The sequence below is a fragment of the Silurus meridionalis genome, chromosome 24 (assembly GCF_014805685.1).
Source record: "Silurus meridionalis isolate SWU-2019-XX chromosome 24, ASM1480568v1, whole genome shotgun sequence".
Taxonomy (NCBI): domain Eukaryota; kingdom Metazoa; phylum Chordata; class Actinopteri; order Siluriformes; family Siluridae; genus Silurus; species Silurus meridionalis.
In genome coordinates this window covers 2,209,864-2,234,126 of record NC_060907.1, presented here as the reverse complement: position 1 = coordinate 2,234,126, position 24,263 = coordinate 2,209,864, and the positions used below count along the sequence as shown (strand labels likewise).

The window sequence follows — 24,263 nt, the reverse complement described above, 5'->3', positions numbered from 1 at the left end:
TTTTGTTTGGGCATGATAAAAATCTAACAGGTACACTAGATAACAAACTTAAGATAAATCCAAATACAACTCTTGATTTTTACAAAGCAAATTTGGAAAGTGCTAATTTAAGTGTTTCAGGAAGAGGTAGGTCTTCAGCCATCACTTAAGATAGCCAGGAACAGAGAAGAGCCTTGATGTATATTTACCTCTCATTCTGAGAGAAGGTGGTACCTTCTCTGAGAGAACATGATACTTTGTATGTGATGTCTGCTGAAACCCTCGCAGGACAGAATCATTGCTTTTAATTATGTGTTTGTGATTAATTATCTACACTCTCGTACACTCAGTTATACACAACATATACAAATATAAGTGCTGAAAATACACTATTAAATATGCAGTAATGTAATGCTGCGACCTTTTTCACCACAGAGTGTGATAATGACACCTGGTGGTCACAAGAATGAAGTGTATCTGTTGCTGCTAAAACTACTTTTACTGCTGCAGGAAAACAAACAACCAGCATGATGCCAGCATGCTATTGTTTAGAATTGAGGCCAAACAGTTCACATTAGACCAGAGAATCTTGCTTCACACAGACTAAGAGTCATTCAGGTACTTGTTAGCAAACTCTAAGTGGGCTTCCATAGATTTAGCACTGAGGAGAGGCTTTCTTTTAGACACTCTGACATAAATCCCAGATCAGTAAAGGGCTGCAGTGATGTTGTCCTTCTGAAACTTTGTCCCATCTCCACACTTTTGTGCCCACACCATGGGCAACCTAGAGACATTCCTCTTCAGGATCTCGAGCTACAAAACCTTATGTACAATACTGCCAGACTGACCAATCCCTGCTTAGTGTGGATGGGCAAGCTAGGGCAAAGGACCAAGGGGCAGGAGTAGCACTCAGTGAAGGCTATAGGACCTGACAAAGGTCAGTGGGGTGGACCAGCTCGCAGCATTGCAAATGTCCTGGAGAGTGACTCGGAGAAAAGGGCTTAGGGGCAGCCACATTTCGGGAATAGTGAGCTCTGACCCGAAAGGAGCAGGGAGACCAGATGACTCATAAGAGGAGTGGATAGCATCCACAATCCACCTGCTAAGGGGTCTGCTTATCCGAAGGGAGACCATTCTTATACGGATCATAGCAAACAAACAGCTGGTCCGGCTTCCTCCAAAGTGCAGTTCCGTGGACATGATTAAGCTTCTCCTGGTTGGGTGCCCAAAAAGGAGGAGGGTACAATGCCTGGAGTAAGCCTGGTCATGGGGTAGCCAAGGGCACCTTGGGGACACACCTTGACCTGGGGTAAAGAAGGCACTTACCACGCCTGGGGTGAACTCCAGACATGAGGGGGTTACGGAAATAGCGTAAAGATACATAAATCTTTAAGACGCAATGGTCAGTAGAAAAACAGTCTTGACTGTCAGAAATCTCCAGGGCACCTTAGGAAAGAACTCAAAGGGAGGCATAGACAGGACCTCCAGTACTACGGCCAAGTCCCATGAAGGCACTCTGGGTCGCACCTGAGGCCTCAGCCTCAGAGTAACATGAAAACCAGTCCTTGTAACTGATTTTAGACACAACTTCTTTCAGCGTGAACATCTTGAACCTAAACCTCAATAGTGACGCAGTTCCAAAAAGGGATGCAGCCCTCCATCATTCTTGGGAACTAGGACCTATGGAGGACCACGTTTGACAGGAGTCTCTAGGCTGCCAGATAGTTTCTTAAAGAAATCAGTCTAACACTGACCTCTGGTATGTCTAGCGCAGTTTAAGCAATGACCATAAGTTGTTCTTGGACCCTTTGGGGAGGTGGTGAGCCCCCCAATTCCACTACCTTTCTGGGCGGAGGATTTGAAAGGCACTCTCTGGAGACCACTGTGCCCTGAAACACCAAATGTGGCAGACTCTGCTCCTGATTTTTCTGGTGGCCAAGCGAAGTTGAGCTTGGACACACCACGAGAAAACTACCTCCAAGAGCTCCTCAAATTAGACTGGCTGTGGAGGCACATCCACGAGTTCATCCAAAACGAAGCCTTACTTCACTTCGGCGGAAGTGGGGCAAGAACCTTGAGGAAGGACATAAGCAGGGACATACATCCGAACGATCATGCTCCACTTCCAGACAAGCTACACAGCCTGTGTGTATTCTACCCCCATGATAAAGCAAAGGGAGCAAGGAGGAACACAATGCCTGAAAGCTCACTTGCCTTTATTTAGCTTTTCCATTCTCAGAATCTTACCTGTACTTACTTGATAATTACCTGTATCTTATAAATGCGGTAAACAAACACACAGAGCACTTCCTGAACAAACAGAAGCTAGCACCATCTCCACAGCATGTGCCTTTAAAGCTTCCTGGTTGTGAGATTATGTTAGTCAGATTACACATGTGGTTTAGAGTGTGGTCATGCAGAGGCGTTCCAAAAGCATTGTTGATGTAGATCAATTTCCTGAATGGGAAAAACACACACACACACACACACACACACACACACACACACACACATACATAGAAGTAAGACAGAGTAAGGACAATTTGAAATGTATTTAATGTGCGTTTCATTTATTTTAATTTGAGGTTAAATGTTGGAATGCTTTATAGTGTCATAAAATCTGAATATTTATATGGAAAAAATACTTGAAAAAAACAATGAAAAAATTAACAATTGTGAAGACGCAATAATAAACATATATAAAACAATTAAACCAAATCTGATGTTTATGTTCCTGAATCATTTTATTTTATGATACTCTTATAGAAATGACTCTCTTCCTTTTCTTTTCACACATGTGAACTGAGGTGGTAAAAATAATCTGCACCATATCTGACCATCTTAATTCTAAAGCAAAGCAACACCTCTAAACCACACACTCTTTTATACCTTGCGCTTTTCATTACACTCTGTTTGGCCATTGGACATGCAAGTCAAGCAGGCACAGTAAGAAACTTTTCTAATATTTCTTTTTTTTTTATTTACTTAATTTAACCATTGCTTGAATATCTGCATTTCATAAACTTTTAAAAACTCAGTGTTTGTTTTAATGCAGCTGTTCCTTTTAATGGCTAATTATGCTACATTCAACATCTTTTACTGATCAGCAATCAGTTATAACATTAATGAGAGTATCTCAGATCCTATCCAGGGAATCGCTAGTTTTAACCAGTCTCAAGGATGCATACTGCTAATAAAAATATATTACTTCCGGTGACAAAGCTTACCAGTATCCTTCAGCCAGCGGCACGCGCACTCCAAGGGTTTCCACTTATGATTCCTTGCAGGTGCAATTTTGCAACCACCACGCATCCTCCCTCAGTATAAAGAGATGCAGATTCCTTGAGTTTCACATGTCTAGCACATAATTCTTGGGCTTTATATTATCTGCAGGAAGCATGCAAATGGACATTGCCCGGGTCCTATTCATCAAAGTGTGACCACTCCCTGAGACACACAAGCAACTGCAGAAAATCTTCAGCTTTGCTAACTTTTATTAAAAGTTCATCCAGGGTTTCAGTTTCATCGCAGCACTACTGCACTGACTCAACTCCACACATCTGCTGTTTTCCTGGAACCCAGAGGCCAAACAGGAGTTTTAGAAACTCAACACCCAGTTTACCTTCGCATTTGTCCTTATTCTCATCCCAACAATATATTGTGCAAGTTGATGCCTCTGTCAAAGGTGTGGGGGCCTTCCTGTCCCAGAGAGGAGCCAGAGACAACCACCTTTTATCCATGTGCTGCTTTCTTGCACCAGACTTACCCCAGCCGAACAAAACTACTCCATCGGGGACTGTAAGCTGCTGGCAGTCAAGCACCCTTTCATCATGTAGATGGACGACTGCAACTTTGAGTACCCATGGTCAGCTTAGCGGCTCAAGCCCTGGCAGGCCAGGAGGGGGCTTTTCTTTGGACATTTCCATTTTACCCTTTCCTACCATCCACTGGTTATCACCCACCCATGTTCTCCACCGAATAGGCTGAGGCTGCCATCATGCCTGCATTTCTCAGGTTGAAAAGATGGGAAATATGACATCTTTTGGTATCCTGCACTTGGGTATTCCCAGCTGTAACAACAACCTCAGGTTCTTTCATTTCATTTCTTTTCACCCAGCCTTATCATTCCACACACATACACAGAATGTATGAATGCAGTACTGGCTCCTCTGTGATGCCAGGGCACCTGCATTCTAAACCATGTAGACAGCTGGCTGATTTTGGCCTAGTCCTATGAGCTAGTGCTTGTTGACCCGTATCTATTCTCTCCTTTCTTTCACCCTCTTACCTCAGAGACCTCATCACTCCTCGGACTGCACCACACTGCCTGAGATCTACTAGCATTGCATAACAGGTCCAACCTTCTCTCAGAGTAAGAGAGAAGTATATTTTATGGCTTTTCTCTGTTCTGTCACAGAAGTGGTGAAATAAACTTCCTCTAGTTCCTCAGTGACTTGTCTGCACAGCCAAGTCACTGACTAGCTTCATGCAATGGGTGAAGATTTACCTCTTCCTGAAACACTTAAACTAGCACTTTTCCAAGTTTGCTCTGTCTTTGTTTATATTAAAAACAAATTCCCAACAAAAAGTCAAAGACAAGTCAAAGTCAAAGAGGCTTTTATTGTCATTTCTACTATACACAGTGGTACACAGTACACAGTAAAAATGAGACAACGTTTCTCCAGAACCCTGGTGCTACACTAAACAACAAAACAACAAAACAACATTAAACTAAAACACAAGTTACATAAAGTGCATAGAGTGCAACCTGGTGCAAACAGTGCAGACAGACAGTGCAGACAGACGACACAAGACAAGACACAAAACCCTATATAGCGCCGACCAGTAAACCTACTGTATACTAGATTATACAGTACTGTACAAGAAAACTGTAAAACTATACAAAATATAAACTATATCCCAGAAGTGAGTGTAAACAGTGTAGTGCAAAAAAAATACAGCAGCAGTCGAAGGTGCAAAAACAGCATGTAAACAGTATAATACAATGAAAAACCTAAATGTGCAAGAACAGCAGTTGAGAGTGGTACTGTTAAGAATAATAAATAATAAATAAATGAATGGTGGTGGAGTGGACTGAGATGAGTGATGAGTGTGTGTTAGATGTTAAGTCCAGGAAAAAATGTTTTCAGTTCGTTACACACATTAGAGTGCGTGTGTGTGTGTGAGAGAGTTCCGTTTCAGTTCTGTGTATTGAGAAGCCTGATGGCTTGTGGGAAGAAACTGTTGCACAGTCTTGTTGTGGCGGCCGAATGCTTGAACCGTTTTCCTGATGGTAGAAGTGTAAAAAGTGTGTGTGAGGGGTGTGTGTGGTCGTCCACAATGCTGTGTGCTTTGCGGATGCAGCGTGTAGTGTAAATGTCCATGATAGAGGGGAGAGAGATTCCGATGATCTTCTCAGCTGTCCTCACTATCCTCTGTAGGGACTTGCGGTCCGAGACGGTGCAGTTCCCAAACCAGGCAGTGATGCAGCTGCTCAAGATGCTCTCAATGGTCCCTCTGTAGAACATGGACAGGATGGGGGGAGGGAGGTGGGTTTTCCTCAGCCTTCTCAGGAAGTAGAGACGCTGCTGGGCTTTCTTGGTGATGGAGCTGGTGTTAAGTGACCAGGTGAGGTTGTCTGCCAGATGAACACCAAGGAATTTGGTGCTCTTGACGATCTCCACTGAGGATCCATCAATAATCAGTGGAGATTGGTCGCTCTGTGCTCTCCTGAAGTCCACAACCATCTCTTTCGTTTTGTCCACGTTCAGAGACAGGTTGTTTGCTCCACACCAGGCAGTTAGCGTTGCACCTCTTCTCTATATGCTGACTCGTCGTTCTTGCTGATTAGACCCACCACGGTCGTGTCATCAGCGAACTTGATGATGTGGTTCGAGCTGTGCATTGCTACACAGTCGTGAGTCAGCAGAGTGAACAGCAGTGGACTGAGCACACAGCCCTGGGGGGCCCCAGTGCTCAGTGTGGTGGTGCTGGAGATGCTGTTCCCGATCCTGACTGACTGAGGTCTCCCAGTCAGGAAGTCCAGGATCCAGTTACAGAGGGAGGTGTTCAGGCCCAGAAGGTTCAACTTCTCGATCAGGTGCTGAGGAATGATTGTGTTGAATGCTGAGCTGAAGTCAATGAACAGCATTCGCACATAAGAGTCCTTGCTGCTCAGGGAGATGTTGAAGATGTCAGTGAGGACATCTGCTAGCTGTTCTGCACATTCCCTGAGCACTCTGCCAGGAATGTTGTCAGGTCCAGCAGACTTCCGTGGGTTAACTCTTTTTTCCTCACTTCAGCTGTGGTTAGACAGAGCACCTGGTCAGTGGGAGGAGGGATGGTCTTCCTCGCCACCACGTTGTTCTGCACCTCGAACCGGGCATAGAAATCGTTCAGCACATCTGGGAGGGAGGGGTCACGGTCACAAGCAGGTGATGTGGTCTTGTAATTCGTGATCGCCTGGATGCCATGCCACATGCGCCGGGTGTCTCCACTGTCCTGGAAGTGGTTGTGGATTTTCTTCGCGTGCGCGCGCTTCGCCTCTCTGATAGCACGGGACAGTTTGGCCCTTGCTGTTTTTAAGGCCGCCTTGTCCCCTGTTCTGAAGGCAGAGTCTCTTTGTTTCAGCAGCGCACGCACATTTGCAGTCATCCACGGTTTCTGGTTGGAGCGTGTAGTGATGGTCTTGGAGATGGTCACGTCATCAACGCACTTGCTGATGTCAGGTCACTGATGACGTGTACTCCTCCAAGTTGATGGAATCGCCGTAGGTTGCAGCCTCTCTAAACATGTCCCAGTCAGTGCACTCAAAACAGTCCTGAAGAGCAGAAGTAGCTCCTTCTGGCCAGGTTTTCACCTGTTTCAGAACCGGTTTAGAGCGTCTGACGAGCGGTCTGTATGCTGGGATCAACATAACAGAGCTGTGGTCTGAGTATCCGAGATGGGGGCGGGGCTCCGCACGATACGCGCCGGGGATGTTTGTGTAAACAAGATCCAGCGTGTTCGCTCCTCTCGTTGCAAAGTCCACATGCTGATGGAGTTTAGGAAGCACAGTCTTGAGATTCGCATGGTTGAAATCTCCGCGATAATAAACAATCCGTCGGGTGAGCATTCTGCAGGTCGCTAATAGCGCCGTAGAGTTCACTCAGTGCCTCCTTAGCATTAGCACTGGGAGGAATGTACACTCCGACGATGTAAACAGTGGTGAATTCCGTGGTAAATAAAAGGTCTGCATCTAACAGTCACAAACTCCACTAGCGATGAGCAGTAGCATGAAACAAGCACAGAGTTCTTACACCATTCCGTGTTGATATAAACACACGCCACCACCGCGAGTCTTACCGCACAGAGCTGTGTTTCTGTCGGCTCGAAACACGGTTAGCGCGTCTAGCTGGATGGCGGCGTCCGAACTCTGTCGCTGAGCCACGCCTCCGTGAAAACAAAGACGCAACAGTCTCTAAACTCGCCGTGTGGTTTGCTGGAGTCGGATGTAGTCCAGTTTATTATCCAGGAGCAGACGTTGAAAGAAAATGGACGGGAGAGCCGGCCGGCTAGGGTTAGCATTTAGCCTAGCACGGACACCCGCCCGCTTGCCGCGCTTCCGCTTCCTCGAACAGCGCTTTCGACGTCTCCTCTCCCGGCCACCGGCGTCAGGTAACACCGAGGTCTGGGGGCCTGGTCTTTGTGGCCGAGGTCGCAGCAAGCCGAGGTCGCGAAGGTTGTTAATAAGATCATCATGCAGATTTTTGGTTGCATGATGCCTGTACCGTAGCAGTGTCTGGTGGTCGTACACATGAACACAGCTGACTCTGGTGTCCATGTATTGTGAAGGGTCGTGCTAAATAAGGCGAAAGCACCATTTTTGGATCCGGAGAGGCCGCTGCGAGCTACTGCCGCGCCGCCATCTTGGAAATTTACAGGCTGATGGTATCTTAAGTTAGTAATCTAGCAAACCAGTGTTGATATATTCATAGATAGAGTTTCAAAGCACTTTTGTACGTTGGATAAGGTGTCTGCTAAATGTGGTAAATCTAAATGTCAGTGTCATCACTGGACAACACTGCAGTAGACTCTTACATGAATCAGCAAGGTGTACTTCATTCATACTGCAGCAGTTTATGCTTCGGTCACAAAACAAGTTCCTCTCCCAAGTTGTTTCAGTACAAAAGTTCCTGCAAGAAAAATACTCTATCTATGTGGACTATGGGCCATTTTGGCTTGTCATGTTCTGCTTCATTCGTGGAGCAATGTGACTGAGGCTGACCAGCAGAGGAGCTGTCCCCACCAGTCCAGCATGCAGCACTCAGCATGAGGAGATTAATTCCTGACACTGTGTTTATTTTAAGATGACAGAGGCAATACTAAACAAACACATACTATATCATGAATTAGGGTCAGCTTTTGAGTTTTTGGTTGCATATTATTGAAAAATAAATATTTTTTTATAAATAATTTTAGCAGAATATTCCAACTATACATATTGTACACTGGATTTGATTCATTTACTTATTTATTTATTAGTAAGTAAATACTGCAGTGAGGTGGCTTATTTCAGTGAACAGTTGTCAGGGATTTGTTTTTATGCTGTAAACAGATCATCATTCATTAATTGTGTCAAATAAATGTTTTATCATTCATTTTATAAAAAGGTACTCACTTGAGAGAAGGACATAAAGAACTTTTTAAACTCAGCTGCTTGAGATTTTGCTTTTTCACTTACACTGTTGATGAATTTTACTACTCATCCACACCACACAACAATGTCTTGCACAACATGTCGTTGTCACGAACTCGGGTGCGGGGCTAGGTGAGTGGATGATAGAACCCAAATGCAGGATGCTCCAGATGATATGAGTCGAGAGAGAAGGGTTGCACAGGCAGAAAATATTTAATGACCGAACAATAGCACAAAAACACAGTCGCGGCATGCACAGGGTTAAAGTGGAAGAAAAAGATGAGGAGGATAGAACAGGCAGGGAAGCAACATATCCAAAACTTAAGAGCAAACAACAGAAGCACACACAGGGTTAATAAAGGGAGAAAGAAAAAAAAGAAAACCAATATGTCCGAATACTTTTGATCATGTAGAGGGAGCACACGCTGGGTTTACACTGAGAAAAGCAGAAACGTCCGAATACTTATGAACACACCGTAGCGGCACTCTCAGGGTTAATGTGAAAGTCCGTGGTACCGGGAGAGCGAAGCAGGGGGCGTGTCCGAAAACAGAAGCGAGTCCGAAAACAGACAGAGGGAGAGAGCCGGAGAACAGAGCAAAGGGGAATCCAAAACTCCGGAAACCGAGGGCAGGCAAAAATCCGAAAAAAACGGGATATCCGAAAACGAAAGTCACAAAAAAGCGCGGAGCCGAACGAGACAATCTGGCAGCGAGCGCAGGCCCCGCCCCCAAATAAAAAAAAAACATGCCTCTGTGGCGACCCCTAATGGAAGAAGCCGAAAGAAAGTGCATTAGAAGCGAGGCAGTATAGCTTCGTATATTTTTCTGTATGTGTTTCTTTTAAAATTTGAGGAACATTATGAGGAGTCCTGAACCATCTGATGAATAAAGAGAGCTCCTCACTGAAGTGAAGAACATGAAAATGCTCCTTTACACCAGCAGCATCAACAACTTTCTGCTATTTAAAGCAGCTTCAATCATGTTATAGCAGTTTCTGAGTGTGTGTGCGTGTGTGTGTGTGTTTCTGTGCTATTATAGTTACCAGTTTAAAAAGTTGAAGTGGAGTTAGCCAGCTAACCTTACTGCTAATATTTCTGATGTTTACCTATTCTATAAACTATAAACTGTAGATCAGTGTTATAGATTTAAGCAGCTAAGAAATTACTGCTATAAACTCATGTAAAGTAGTGAAGTGATGCTAAATTTACTGTTGATTGTGTGAGTATCCATGCTGCTCTAATGTCATGTACTAAAACCTTCTGGACCTTCTAAATAAATGTCTATGTTTTTCCTTACATAGAGATTTAGTAAACTTAGTATGAGGTCCTGATTGGCATTCAGTGTTCCTGAAACTGACTTCAGATTTACTGTGATTGACAAACAGAACACAGTAGGGCATGCAGAACACAGACACTGGACTCTGTAATTAGGGACTCGCTCATGTTTTTTTTTTTTTTGTGCATAATATAAAGATAAAAAAAAGGTTGGTTATCATGTGGATAAAATGTGGAGAAGCTAAGAACCCTTTTATATTTAAGGCCGCGATAGGGGAACTGGCTCTGTCATAGTCTCTGTTGGCACTAAAGGGTCAGTGAGATCCTGCCAAGGAGTGTCTCTCACATTTGTGATGTGATGCATGGGTCTGGTGGAAATTCTCTCTGCTGCTGCCGTCTCTGCCTAGAGTCAAAGAAGAGCCAGCATCAATCAGAGCAAAAAGTTCTCCATCTCACCTTTATCGTGGCATCCTTTTACATACTCCACAGTAAGGAACCACCTCTTCATCATTTGCCTCCAGCCATTGTCTTGTCTTGCCGCCCCGCCTTCCGGCCATGTGCTCTGGGCTCAACAAAACAGCCGAGCTGACTTGATGTACTGTCTAAGATTTTAGAAAAGATTATTTCTGCCCAGTTCTGTTACTTCTTACAAGAAAACATATCTTTGAAAAGTTTCAGTCAGGTTTTAGGCCCCATCATAGCACAGAAACTGCTCCAGTTAAAATCACAAATGACCTGTTTTTATCTTTAGACCAAGGCTACATCTCTGTTAGTTTTGCTAGATCTTAGCGCTGCTTTCGACACTATAGATTTTGACCTGGATCGCTTACAGAATTACATTTGCATTCAGGGACAGGCATCAAGATGTTTCATCTGGTTTCGATGAGCTATATAACTGAGTATCATCAGTGTAACACTGGAAGCTAATCCCATGCCTTCTGTTTATAATTCCCAAGGGTAGCATGTATATTGTAAAAAGCAGGGGTCCTAGAACTAAACTGTGTGGCACCCCATAGTTTACTTGCAATAATCTGGATAGTTATTTTTTGGATAGTTAAATTTACAAAATGGTAACGATCAGACAGGTAGGATTTTAGCCAGCTTAAACAATCTTGTTAAAAACTCCACTGCCATCTCTCCTAATCATCTCCATGCTCCTACTGGTATTTCACCTGGTCCAAACAACGTATCACTTTTCATCCTCTTAATAGCTGCTCTCACGTCCCCCTTCTAACCCTATCCACTTTCTGCCTCGCCATCTCTACACCATCCACTCTTCTATCTTATTTTCTTCTTTTATCAGCCTCTCAAAATACTCCCTCCTTAACCCAGCCATTAGGGTTGCACAAGCCAGTTCACTCTAAGTGCCACAGCAAATATGCAGATCACGAAGCTGATATGATGGAGAGTGGAAAGGTAGATATGTTCTGTGTTCAGGAGACCAAGTGGAAAGGAAGTGTGGAGGAGTTCAGGTACCTGGGGGTCAAAAGTGCCAAGTAATGGAGAAGTGAAGAAAAGAGTGCAGGCAGGGTGGAGTGGGTGAAGAAGAGTAGCATGAGTGATTTGTGAAAGAAGGCAGGAGGTAGAGCTGGAGGTGGCAGAGCTGAAGATGCTGAGATGTTTGAACTGTTTTTGGATTTGGTTTTCTCGCACTGCCCCTATTGTTCTGTTTTCCGACTTTAGATTTTTTTGGATTTTTTTTCGGTTTTGGTTTTGACTTCTTAAATATAAAATATATGAAGATATTTTTAGCTGCAGGGACAGGACGAGTGGTTGCAATTGATTGAAAGATGAATGCGGCCAAGTACAGGGATATCCTGGATGAAAACCTTCTCCAGAGTGCTCTGGACCTCAGACTAGGCCGAAGGGTTACCTTCCAACAAGACAATGACCCTAAGCACACAGCTAAAATAACGAAGGAGTGGCTTCACAACAACTCCGTGACTGTTCTTAAATGGCCCAGCCAGAGCCCTGACTTAAACCCAATTGAGCATCTCTGGAGAGACCTAAAAATGGCTGTCCACCCTTTACCATCCAACCTGACAGAACTTGTTGCATCTTTCCCAAAAGGACTCCTGGCTGTATTAGATCAAAAGGGTGCTTCTACTAAATACTGAGCAAAGGGTCTGAATACTTAGGACCATGTGATATTTCAGTTTTTGCAATCGTTGCAATCGTATGGGGTGCTATGTGTACATTATTGAGGAAAAGAAATGAACTTAAAAGATTTTAGCAAATGGCTGCAATATAACAAAGAGTGAAAAATGTAAGGGGGTCTGAATACTTTCTATACCCACTGTATATGTCACAGTGAATATACATATACATTCATATTTATCCTAAAGTGCTAAAAAATGTATAAAAATAATCGAGCAACTAGTAATTACTCAATAATTTGAGTACACAAACATGAATTGCATCTGTAACTGTACAATACTGCATTATGGTGCAAGCTGCTGTGGCTGTTTTTAGGATGGAAACTGTACTGAAATTTCATACTGAAGTAAAACTACTGGTAATTCCCCAAATAAACTGTTAAACACATTTCGTGTTTTGCAAAGTATAAATTGTCATAGCTAATGTAAGCTCTGAATATATAGAAACTCTGCGATCTGCTGAATGTTTAAACTGCTCAATCACAGTATCTTCATGTTACAGTAGCTCTTTTAATTTTACATAAAGGTATAAATAATTACACACATAATATAAATACATTCATGTATGTCCTTATGACCTTGTATGACACATATGTGAAAAACTCTGCTGTGTGACACTCAGCACTGCAGGTTGCCAGGTGTGAAATTTCAGCTCTATTTTTTCTGCTTTTTTATTTTATTTTATTTTTTTTATAAAATATAATTGAAGTGTGTAGATATTTGAAAAAAATAAATAAATAAATACACTTTTAAATCTTTCTATTCTTTGCAAGCTAAAAACATGTTGTAGTTTGACATGACTGTTTTCCCAAATACATTTCCCTTAAAAAAAAAGTACCACCTGTAAAGAATTAATCAGAACTGGTAAACTTCAGTTCCACAATTAGCTATTGATATCTCTTGTTGTCAGGAAGTGGGTGACTGGGAGTACCCAAATGCAGAATGCACCAGGTAATAGTGAAAAGTCTTTAATGAGAAAGAGGCAGAGGGAAAAACACAGGTCACAAAACAGATCTAAAAAAAAAACACTCCTAAAATTGGAAAGGCAGCAGGCAGAGCAATGGGGGCAAAGGCAAAAACAAGTTAAATAAGTCCAAAAACAGTCCGGAAATCAGATCCGGCAAACAGAACAATAAAGGAAGAGCAAAAACACAAAAACCAAAAACAGTCCAAACCAGAGCAGAGTCAGAGAAGAACAGGGACCAGGGACAGGATCAGGGACAGGGACAAAAGCAGGCAGGGTGGCAAGAGTAATTTCAGGGAATCCGATGAGATAATCTGGCAGGCAGTAAAGGTATTTGGTGTCCTGTAATACCAGATGGTGCGGATAAAACGGCAAGATGGCTGCCAACTCGAAAGTGCGTGCCGCAAAACTATGTATAGCCTATGTATAGATTTAAAGTGGAAATGCCTGATTTATTTATTTTATATTATGACAATTCACAAAGCTCAAGACATATTTTTTTTGTTGCTGCAGTAAATGTACAGTATGCATGTGTGTGCTGAGCACAGTGGGGATGTTTGATTCAGTTCAATTCAAGTCTCAGCTCAGCATTGCCCATGTGATTCCCAAGGTCACTCATTTTCTGCCCTTTCGCCTTCTGCTCAATTACATCTCCCTAATGTCCTAATGTTAAGGGTGAGTCCTGCCTTATGCATTCACTTCAGAGACTCTCTCAGGTTCTCCTAGGTGTTCCTTTCAGGAGTAACTGTAGACCACAACATCATATGATGCAATGTATCAGGTGCCCAGGTAGGCTAAATAAAAGTTTTGTAAAGTAAAATAAAACCATCTGATTTCTAACAATCAGAGCTACATGATTAAAACAGAACTGTTTTATCTAGTCACTTATGAATAGTGTACAGCTTCGCTCAAATGGCCACACAACCACCATGGAAATTTGCCTGACAATTCTGACAATTGGAAATGTGTTATAGTGATACTGATGTGTGTATGTATTTTGTTGCCCCAAGGGGCCAGCCCATAGCATGGTTTAAAACATGACAATTAACATGGCAATTAACACATCATTAATCATTACATACTTTTGATTATATTTATTAACCAAATTCTCATCTTAAATGTTAACTATCTTAAATAGTTGTTGACACACCTTTTATTTGTAGTTCAACAATATTTCCTGGGATCCTGCAACTTGATGACCCTTCAAAATGATCTTGGGGAATAGAGTACCCAAAAACTTGTCTTGCTGATATTGTTCTTAGTTCTGCCCTTCAACAGATGACTGTGCACGTCTGCCAGCAGTCTAGCTTTTGTGGTTGTAAAATAATATGTTCAGCCTCTGTTTTTTTTTACTAAGCAATTTATTCTTCGTTTCTGGTGTCTTGTTATATTGGTTTATTTTTTCCTTTATTTATTTTTTTATTTTTTTAATTCTTTTTATTTCTTTAATTTTTTTCATTCTTGTTTTGACCACATGTTTTTTTGCCAGTGGCCCAAACTTACCTGGTTCCCGTTTTTTTATTCTGCTTGCCATTTTAGATTGTTTGTGTGTTCATTTTTTAGATTTAAAGTGATGATGACCTTGTGTGAGTTTCACTTCTGCAGATGCACCCGGACATGTAGACTGAGATGGTAAAAGATAATGTGCACTACAATATGCATACTCAACATGTTTTTCTAAAACTTTATTAGTTTTAGCAAATTATTCAGCAAAAAAGAGAAAACATAATTGTTTACAGAACATCATCAGCAACACTTCTTAACCACACACACTCTTTTTCCTTATTCTCTGTTTGGTTGTCGGATGTGTGGGTTGAGTCGGCGCGGTAAGAAACTCTTTATTATCTGTTATTCATTGCGGCGCTCTCACCGCTGTGGCCCGGGTTCAATCCCCGGTCAGGGAACCAACCCCAGCCACTCTTAGTGCCGGTCCTAAACCCGGATAAATGGGGAGGGTTGCGTTAGGAAGGGCATCCAGCGTAAAAACATGCCAAATCCAATGTGCGGATCATGAATACAGATGATCCGCTGTGGCGACCCCTAATTGGAGAAGCCGAAAGAAAGTTTATTCACTCATCAGACTAATATCTACATTTACTGAACATATTAAAGTGAGTGTTGTTCATGTGTAAATGAGAGCTCTGGAATGAGAAAGTGAGCGACTCTATCCTTCTGTCTTTGTAGCTGTGTGCCATTGGGGTCATTTGGTGTTTCTGTGGTGATGTACAGTAGAGTGGGTTTTCTTTTCTTTTACTGTTTTAAAGGGATTTTCTGCTTTGTAATTTTATTGTGTTTGTTTACCAGTGACTCATGTTTCTTCTGTTCTAAAACCTTGTTAGATTTTATTCATTTATTTATTTATTTATTTATTTATTTATTTATTTATTTATTTATTTATTTATTTATATATTCCATGTGTTTAAAGCTTAGACAGAACATTTTATTAAATATTACAGTATAACAGTTTTAACCACCATGCTGCTTTCTTGGCTCTTTTGCTGTCATGAGGTGAACAAGTTCCAGCGCAAATTCAGCACTTTACCTGTGTTTATTTGTGTGCAATATATCTAGTACACACTGCTTCTATGTAGAATTGGCAAAAGAAACCTAGAGGATATTATGCTGAAGAAGCTATGAGCAGTAAGCCTTCAGTTCTCAGCATTGCATGATGCTAGTGACCAGTGTAGTGGATATCAAAAATGGCATGTTGGCATTGAGGGGCAGTTGCCAGTACCTTTTGCACAGGGCCAGGATGGTAATGAATCAGGCCTGATATGATCCACTTCAGCAAGTCATCAATTGATTCCCCTTGTTAACTTCGCACCAGATGGTAGATCTTATAACAAACCTTTTCAATGTGTTCTTCATTGTTTGTTAAAACACTCCACCAGGCTGTCAGCCTTCAGATGGTATGGGCTGGTTGTGATGCTTAGCTGGTACCTGTCCCTAGTGAAACAAACAGATAAACATTAGTGAAACAAACCGAAAAAGCTTGGGCTGATTTTTTGTGTGCTCAGCCCTGCTGGTACACAATGCTGGTGTCTAAAATGTTGCACATGTGTAGAATTATTTTTGTTCCACATCATATAATGAAGGCCACTGATATGAAAATTAAAATAGTGACTGCTATGAGACTTCTCTTCTTTATACTTTCCTAATATGCTCTAAAATCCTATAGTGAGATCACACAGTAAGAAAACCTGGACTATGAAACAGGGAACACAAATGGCTTTAAGAATCGACATTAAACTAAATGTCACTTTGTGGAATGGAAATGAATGATTATTTAACAAAACTTATAGAAACGTAAATAAAATAAACCTGTGAGGAATACAAACATGTGAGGAAAATGACAAATGACAAGACAAGATGGAAGACATAAAATGAATCAATACAAGGACACACATTGCTAAACAAATACGAAAAAAAAAAAATGAATTAAATAAAACGTATACTAACTTACTACACACGTGATTGCTACAGCCTGAAAAAGGGTCACCTTTTAACTTTTTCATTTGAAATAATTAAAGAATTTTTAGCAGAATATTCTAACCATAAATATTGTATATTGCATTTTATTTATTTACTCATTTTTATAGTAATAAGTCAGCAGTTTATTGGTTATTGGTTTATTGCAGTAAATTCATTAAAGTGTGGAGGGTCTCTTAAATGTTTTATTATTTATGTAATAGGTAAAAGGTACTCACCTTAAAGAAGGACACAAATAAAACAGGAAAAATGAACTTTATTATAATAAACACACAGATGTACATACACACCAAACAAAACAGTTCCTCTTTTTTAAATATAAATGTTACAGAAGGCATGAACACATTATAATATCAATATTTGAAATAAATCTTAATCACAGTTGGAATATTGTGCACTGTGTGTGTGTGTGTGTGTGTGTGTGTGTGTGTGTGTGTGTGTGTGTGTGTGTGTGTGTTTGATGGTTTGACTGTGTGTTTGCTCACTTTCCTCACCCACAACAATTATTCTTAAAAAAGAGGAAACTTTATTGTGTGCAGGGCAAAATCAGTGAAAGGTCTTTACCACACACTTCCTCAAATCTCATGCATTCCTTCATTCTCTGTTAACCTGCATCATTACGGATGCAGCATGATATGAAAATGTCCATGATGAAGGGATGAGAGACCCTGATGATGTCCTTTACTGTTTTTATTATCTGCTTCTTTTGAGTCTTAAGATCTGAGATGGCACAATTCAGGATGCTCTGCAGAATGTCGTTAGGTGGTGAGAGCTGAGCCATGCTCAGGTTTCGTAGAAAATAGAGATGCTTTAATGGATGTGGTGTTGAGAGACAATTTGAGTTTCTCTGTCAGGTGGACATCAAGGAATATGGTGTTATTAATCTCCACAGAGGAGCTGTGGATGTGCAAAGGTGAGTGGATGCTCCATGTTTATCTTTGTTTAGATCACATTTTTACACCATAAATGAGGTGTTCAGGCCCAATATGCTCAGCCTCCTAATCAGGTGCTGAGGTACTATTGGTGTTCAATGCTAAGATGAATGTTAAACACTATTTAATTGTAAAGGTTCTTATTGTCCAGGTAGGTGAGAGCCAGATGAAGTGTGGTGGACACAAGATGTTTTGTGTCTTTTTGTAATTTATTTTCTATTTATTTGATTTTATATAGATTAAGCAATGCTCTCCTTTAAAATGGCATCCCCACTTTGTCTGATCTTTCTCCTAATGATCTCTGGTGAGTCACACATTTACGTTATACCATTAATCATGATTCATTTACATAACTTGTCAGGAAAGCAGGAGACATGGTGCACGGCCAGATTATTCTGTCAGAAACTCACAGAGACACAATGCAGAGGGGCCGGATTATTCTGTCAGAGACGTAATGTAACTGGTTGCATGAGGGACTGGATGGGAGGACCCACATGCTGGATGTCACAGGGGCATGGAGAGAACAGGCTTTAATAAAGGCAACTGAGAAAAGGGGCAAGGCAAAAACAAAGTCCAAAAACAGTCCAGGGTCAAAACACAGGCAAACAAGGCGATGCAGGGAGAGACCAAACCAAAACCAAAAACAGACCAAGATTTAGAGAGTCGGCAAACCGGACAAAAAAGGGCAGAGCAGAATCACAAACCAAAAACCAGTCCAAAGTCAAAATCAGAGCAAAGCAGAACATGGTACTGAGTCACAATCAGGGTCAGGAACAAGTACAGGTACAGGAACAGGATCCAGAGCAGGCAGGGTGGCAAAAACATTGCCAGGGACCTTAGGAAGCCGGTAAGATAATCTGGTGCCGAGCTAAACTCTATGGTGGAAAAAAATGACAAGATGGCCACCGACCCAAAGATCCTGACATAATCAAACATTAATATAAGACAAATTAATCAAGTTTGACGATATCCCACAGTTTCAATAATTATAAGAAAATACAAATAATACTACTACTTTTAATAATAATAATAATAATAATAATAATAATAATAATAATAATAATATCAAATTAATTTACAATAAGCACTTGTCCAAGCCCCTTAACCCCCCATGGGTGCTCGGTTCTGGGATTTGGTATAAAGAACTCTGCCATGCATGGTCCCAAGCCCGGCTGTGAAAGAAGTAGGGTGGATGTTGGGCTAGCAAACCCGTCCACATAACAAAACTGCTACAGAAATTGCAAGTAAGCCATCAGGCACTTGTCACTTAATGCACCTAATGGCATGGAGGGAATAAATAAATACAAATAAATTATTAAATAAACAATTATAATGAACACTGTTTTTGTTGCAGGACCACCAGTTTGTGGTACTACTTTTTGGTAGTGCTTGAGAGATAGATAGCCATTACATTAAGAAATGGAAGTCAATCACTCAAAAAAAAAATTCTGAAACTTTAAATGGATGAAAGATGTGGTGGTATGGGGGTGCTTTAAACACAAATAACCAGCAAGGCTACCACGGCATTTTGCAGGACATGCATTCCATCTGGTTTGCAGTTATTGGGACAATAATTTATTTATTTTTTTAACAGTTCAATGACCCCAAACAGACTTGTAGGTTACGTATGTAAGAGGTATTTGTTTAAAAAGGAGATTGATGGTACTATGCATCAAATGATCTGGTCTCCACAATTAAAATCACCTGATCTAAATCCAGTTAAGATGGTTACTGTATGAGTTGGACCAGAGAGTGAAGAAAAAGCATTTAAAAAAGTGTGCAAAGCTGCCAACAAAGATAAATGTAGCCACTTTAAAAAAATCATTTCTTAAATACATAATTTCATGGGTTTTTTTTAAGTGTGAATGGCTTTTATTATTAATGTAAATAGTACAAATATAAACTTAAAAAGCAAACGATTTAAAAAAGCATGTACAAACTTGTGGCTGGTACTAGATATTATTTTATTGTAAAAAATATAGCTTTTTTTTTTTTTCCGAAAAATTTATCTCATGACAGTATGTCATAATTCGTAATTAATCTAAATGAGAACCTGAATAAAAAAAATTGATTGAAAGACTTAAACAGGAAACTGGAAATAATACTTTGCAAAACAAAGTGTAAACATGTTAACACAGCATTTAAAGACAAGGAACCAACGGCATGGGCAATGTTTAAGAACTGTAATACATTAGTACTTTGTAAACTCCAGGCTCAGGGAAATTCCCAGACAGGTAGCATATTGAGATGAATATATAAGATTATAAGATAAAGATACATCTTATATATATAAGATATATATATATATATATATATATATATATATATATATATATATATATATATATATATATATATAAAGTTACAAAATAAAATGGTAATACTGAATAATAATAGTAATAGTAATATAAGTGCCCTGAATTCAGAACATACACATGTGTCCAATTTGTGTGGTAAAAAAATATTTTTAAGCTGGAGTTTCAGAGGAGAGAAGTGAAGCTTTGTTTAATGGGGTTCAGGATAATGACGTCTAATCACCTTATTCATGTTTCATGTTTCAGGAGCTCTTGGGAATCAGTGGAGTGTGACATACAGCCAGGAAAATCTTTGTGCTGTAAAAGGATCTACAGTGGTTATGAATGCCACTTACACACATCCAACAATTGTTACTGTGACAAACAGGTTCTGGGTAATAGACACAGATTCAGGGACAGAGCTGACTGATCTGCATAAGGAACCAGGTTACTCAGGCAGAGTGGAGTATTTAGGAGATGAACCAAATCACATTTCACTAAGTGATGTGAATAAATCAGATGAACACGTGTACTGCTTCAGAATCGTAGGAGACAAAGGAGGATACACAGGGCATCCAGGAGTTGTACTCAATGTTACAGGTGAATAAAATCATCTTATTATCTATATACCTATGTGTCACTCAGGCCAGTATAAAGAGCGACTGTCTAGTGGGAGAGCCAATCCACCCTATGTTTGTACATTGCTGCCTTTTCTGCGGAACAAGTCAAGTCAAGTCAAGTCAAGTTTATTTGTATAGCGCTTTTCACAACAGACATTGTCTACACCACAAGATCTTTGAAACATCAACTCCTGGTAGGATGCAGCAAAGTCACTGTTCTTCCTGTAATCGTTTGATTTTGAGTACATCATGGATTTTTGCTCCCAACTCCAGTGCAGTTCCCGATTTCTCAACTAGACCTCAAATCTGAACCACTACTGGGCACCTTATAAGTCTCTCTCCCTTTACCAAGTAAACTGACAGAAAGGTATAACCCAATATACCCAGGAATCCCACACTGCTATACGGCCTATATGTAAAATCCGAAAAATTGTGAATTCCAGGAGTTGGCCTCGTACTGTCCCAGACACCAAAGACAATCCCCTGCATGCATATACCTGCTTCTCCCACCACCTTAGCCCAGCCAAGCAAAATTACTCGATTGGCCCTGAAGCAATGGCGCAATTGGTTAGAGAGCTCTGATGTCCCCTTCCTACTATGGGAAGATCACCGCAATCTGGAGCTATGTCTGGCCAACCAGTCCCTGAATGCTGTCCCCTGTGGAGACGTTATGTACTGGAGCAACTTTGTTCCCTGGTTCTCCAGTGGTGCCACAGCTTTCTCCTGTTTTGCCAACTTGAAACTCTCTGTACATAAATCCTCCTCCTGCAGTGTGGCCACAGTATGGAAGGACATCCCGGATTTTGTTGTGATCTGCCCCACCTGTGCACAACATAAGACCTCCAAAAGCCACCCTGTGGGACTTCTTCACCCTCTTCCGGTGCTTAGATGTCCATTGTCTCAAATTGCACTGCACTTCGACACCGGTCTTCCCCCTCAGCCGGTCATATGATTACCCTTACTGTGGTTATCCGGTTCACTAAATGGCACACTTCATACCTCTACCATCCACCAAGGAGATGGCTCAGCTATTGCTCCAAAACATGTTCCATCTACATGGCCTGCCATGAGACATTCTTTCTGACCAGGGTTCCAGTTCATGGTCCACTTTTTGAGGGAGTTTTGCAACCTTCTGAACAACTTCATTAGCCTATCCTCTGTATCGTTTGTCTCTGAATTTGCTTCTTCCTTCATTGCTCTGTCAGCTGGCTCTTCTTTGATTAGGAACTGTATTTTTTGGACTGTGTTCTATTCTTTGCCTGTTTCCTTTTCTGTCTGCATCCTGCATTTGGGTCAGGATAAAGGTAAACTAGTGATTGCTTATTCTATCATGCACATTTAATGCTTATTTCATTGTTCAAGATCTTCAGGTGATCATTCCTGCAGAAGTAACAGAGGGAGAATCAGTGGTTCTGACCTGTAAAACCACCTGCAGTCTGACTGACCCAACATTCATCTGGTACAAAAACAGACATGATTTAACCACAAACAGCACAGAGAGCAACAAACTCCACCTGCAGAGGGTCAGCAGTGAGGATGCAGGCAGTTATAACTGTGCTGTAAGAGGATCTGAACATCTCCCATCTCCTGCTGAATACCTCAGTGTCAGATGTGAGTTTTATTTATTATTCATTCTTCTTAGATACTGTATAGAAATATATCATAAATCACTTTATATTTACGGGAATGAAGGGCAAATGTTGGACTATGCAAAAGAAGTTAATTAGAAATAATAATAAATTAATTAATTCCAATGCATTTCAAATCATGTCTCATAATTATCACAACTAAATACAGATTAGAATTTTTTTATAGAGTTATTTCAATAAAATTGGATTTATATTTAATATAAACCCACATTATGGTGAACAAGAGTGGTAAGATGTGTTAATGGTTAAAATCTCACTGTCTACTACTTTGATAAAAAGAAACCATCAAGTAAATCTTCTTCAATCTTATCATGGAACTTTCTAGATTCTCCAAAAAAACTTTCAGTGTCCATTAGTCCCTCTGGTGAGATTGTGGAGGGAAGTTCAGCGACTCTGACCTGCAGCAGTGATGCAAACCCACCTGCGACCTGCGAATGGTATAAAGAAACAAAACTAGTAAGAAAAGTACCCACATACACCATTGCAAATGTCAGCTCTGAGGACAGTGGCGAGTACAAGTGCAAGTGCCGTAATAAAGTCGGACATCAGTACTCCAGCCGTCTAACTCTGAATGTTCTGTGTAAGTTAAAGCTGATTATCTCCTCCCACCTGATAGAGAATACAATTCTTATAGATTTACTTTAAATTGTTTACTTCATGCCAATTTTAGCTCCATCACACGGAGTCTCAATGTCCATCAGCATCTCTTCCAACATACTAGAGGGCAGTTCAGTGACTCTGACCTGCGGCAGTGATGCAAACCCACCTGTGGAGACCTATAAATGGTTTAAGGAGAAACAATCATCACCTGTAGGATCAGGACAGAGTTACAGAGCTCTACAGAATGTGCAGTACTACTGCAAGGTTCTGAATAAACTGGGCTCTGTGAGATCCGCTACAGTGTCCATCACTATAAATGGTGAGGTAGAAGATTAGTTGTTTCTATACAATCCCTGGTCATTTTTACGTTCTGTACTGTGGATGAACTTCATTTACATAAAAATATTTCTGTGTTTGTATATGTTTTATCAGATGGCTTTGTAATTGTGTATGTGGCTGTTGGACTTGGACTTTTTGGGCTTGGAGCTCTTCTCTCTACCCTCCTCTGGCTCAGGTGAGAATAAATGTACTGATAATATTCATTATTAATTCCTCTGAAAAATGCTTATGATGGAAAAATATTTGGTTTTATGTAAATAGATGGAACAGACAGAAGAAAAAGGCAGATGAAGGTGATCATCAGGTGAGTTAATACAGACCTGTCCATCAGGTGGCTGCTTACTGTAAAGATCTTCAGCAGAACCTGCTCATGTTCTCCACCCCTCCTCTCGTTTCAGAACATTGGGCTGAGTGCTAAAGACGACACGTATGCAGCTCTTGACCCTGCAGGCCGGAAATCTGATGATGTTTATCACACACTTGCAGTAAGTTTTAACTGAAACATACAGTTACTGCTAGAATGTTTGATGATGAAGGTCTTACAGAATAATACTGTATTTTATTGTTTTAAATTCAAATCCAAGAATCCAAGGCCTCTCTTTTTGTTCACAGATTTCTCATCCTGGTTCTCCTGGTGACACGTCAACTTCTTCTGACTACTAAATTATGGAAGTAAGTTTTAGTTTTTACAACCAACATTCGATTAGAAAAATTGGATAATATGACATTTACATTTAAAGATGTAAGAGTTACACAGCTGACGCAAATAAATGTTAGTAAATGTGAGGAAGTGGCAGATTGGACCTAATCACAGCATGAAGGCAAGATATAAGTTATTAATTTTTATTCAGGTGTAGAGGAGCAGGGAGAAACAGGTGCAGATATGCAAAAAATACAGGCACCAGGAAGCAGCAGGCAAGAGCCAGGACAAAACAAACACAGGTGAACTCAGAGCGGGGAAGTATTATGTCAGAAAGCCATGAGCAAATAGGGCAATACGGGGCAGGCAGAAATCTGTGACAGAAAATGATCGATAAATTAAATGCTGGTAAAACTCACAAAATCCAATACCAGTAAACCAGCAATACAGGGTAAAAAACTCTAAAAATGTGGAAGCAGGCAACAGAGTAGCAGATACAGGTAGCTAGCAGGAATGGACTCTTGAATGCTAAGTAGCAAGAACATCATCTAGCATCGAAGGTTGCATGAAAATCTGAACGCTGAACATCGCGTCGTTAACCGGATTCACGTGTCATGCCAGCTCACAGTAACATGTTCTGCTTCAACACT

General features: G+C 40.9%; 1 protein-coding gene across 7 annotated transcripts in view; it reads left to right on the top strand.

The window, feature by feature from the left end:
• The window catches only part of LOC124378370 (B-cell receptor CD22-like), a 28,543-nt gene that overhangs the window by 3,211 nt on the left and 1,069 nt on the right, over positions 1–24,263 (top strand). Inside the window, exons 2-11 of one of the 7 annotated variants that reach the window (XM_046838012.1) lie at positions 17,394–17,452; positions 17,710–17,775; positions 20,033–20,365; positions 21,748–21,996; positions 22,360–22,614; positions 22,705–22,953; positions 23,067–23,148; positions 23,235–23,277; positions 23,372–23,458; positions 23,586–23,645. In XM_046838012.1, coding sequence (XP_046693968.1) covers positions 17,718–17,775; positions 20,033–20,365; positions 21,748–21,996; positions 22,360–22,614; positions 22,705–22,953; positions 23,067–23,148; positions 23,235–23,277; positions 23,372–23,458; positions 23,586–23,636 — 1,407 coding nt within the window. In that variant the 5' untranslated portion in view covers positions 17,394–17,452; positions 17,710–17,717 and the 3' untranslated portion in view covers positions 23,637–23,645. Of the gene's footprint in view, positions 1–15,035; positions 17,776–20,032; positions 20,366–21,747; positions 21,997–22,359; positions 22,615–22,704; positions 22,959–23,066; positions 23,149–23,234; positions 23,278–23,371; positions 23,459–23,585; positions 23,646–24,263 lie in introns of those variants that run through there. The other 6 variants (XM_046838013.1, XM_046838010.1, XM_046838011.1 and 3 more) reach the window with 6 other exon arrangements.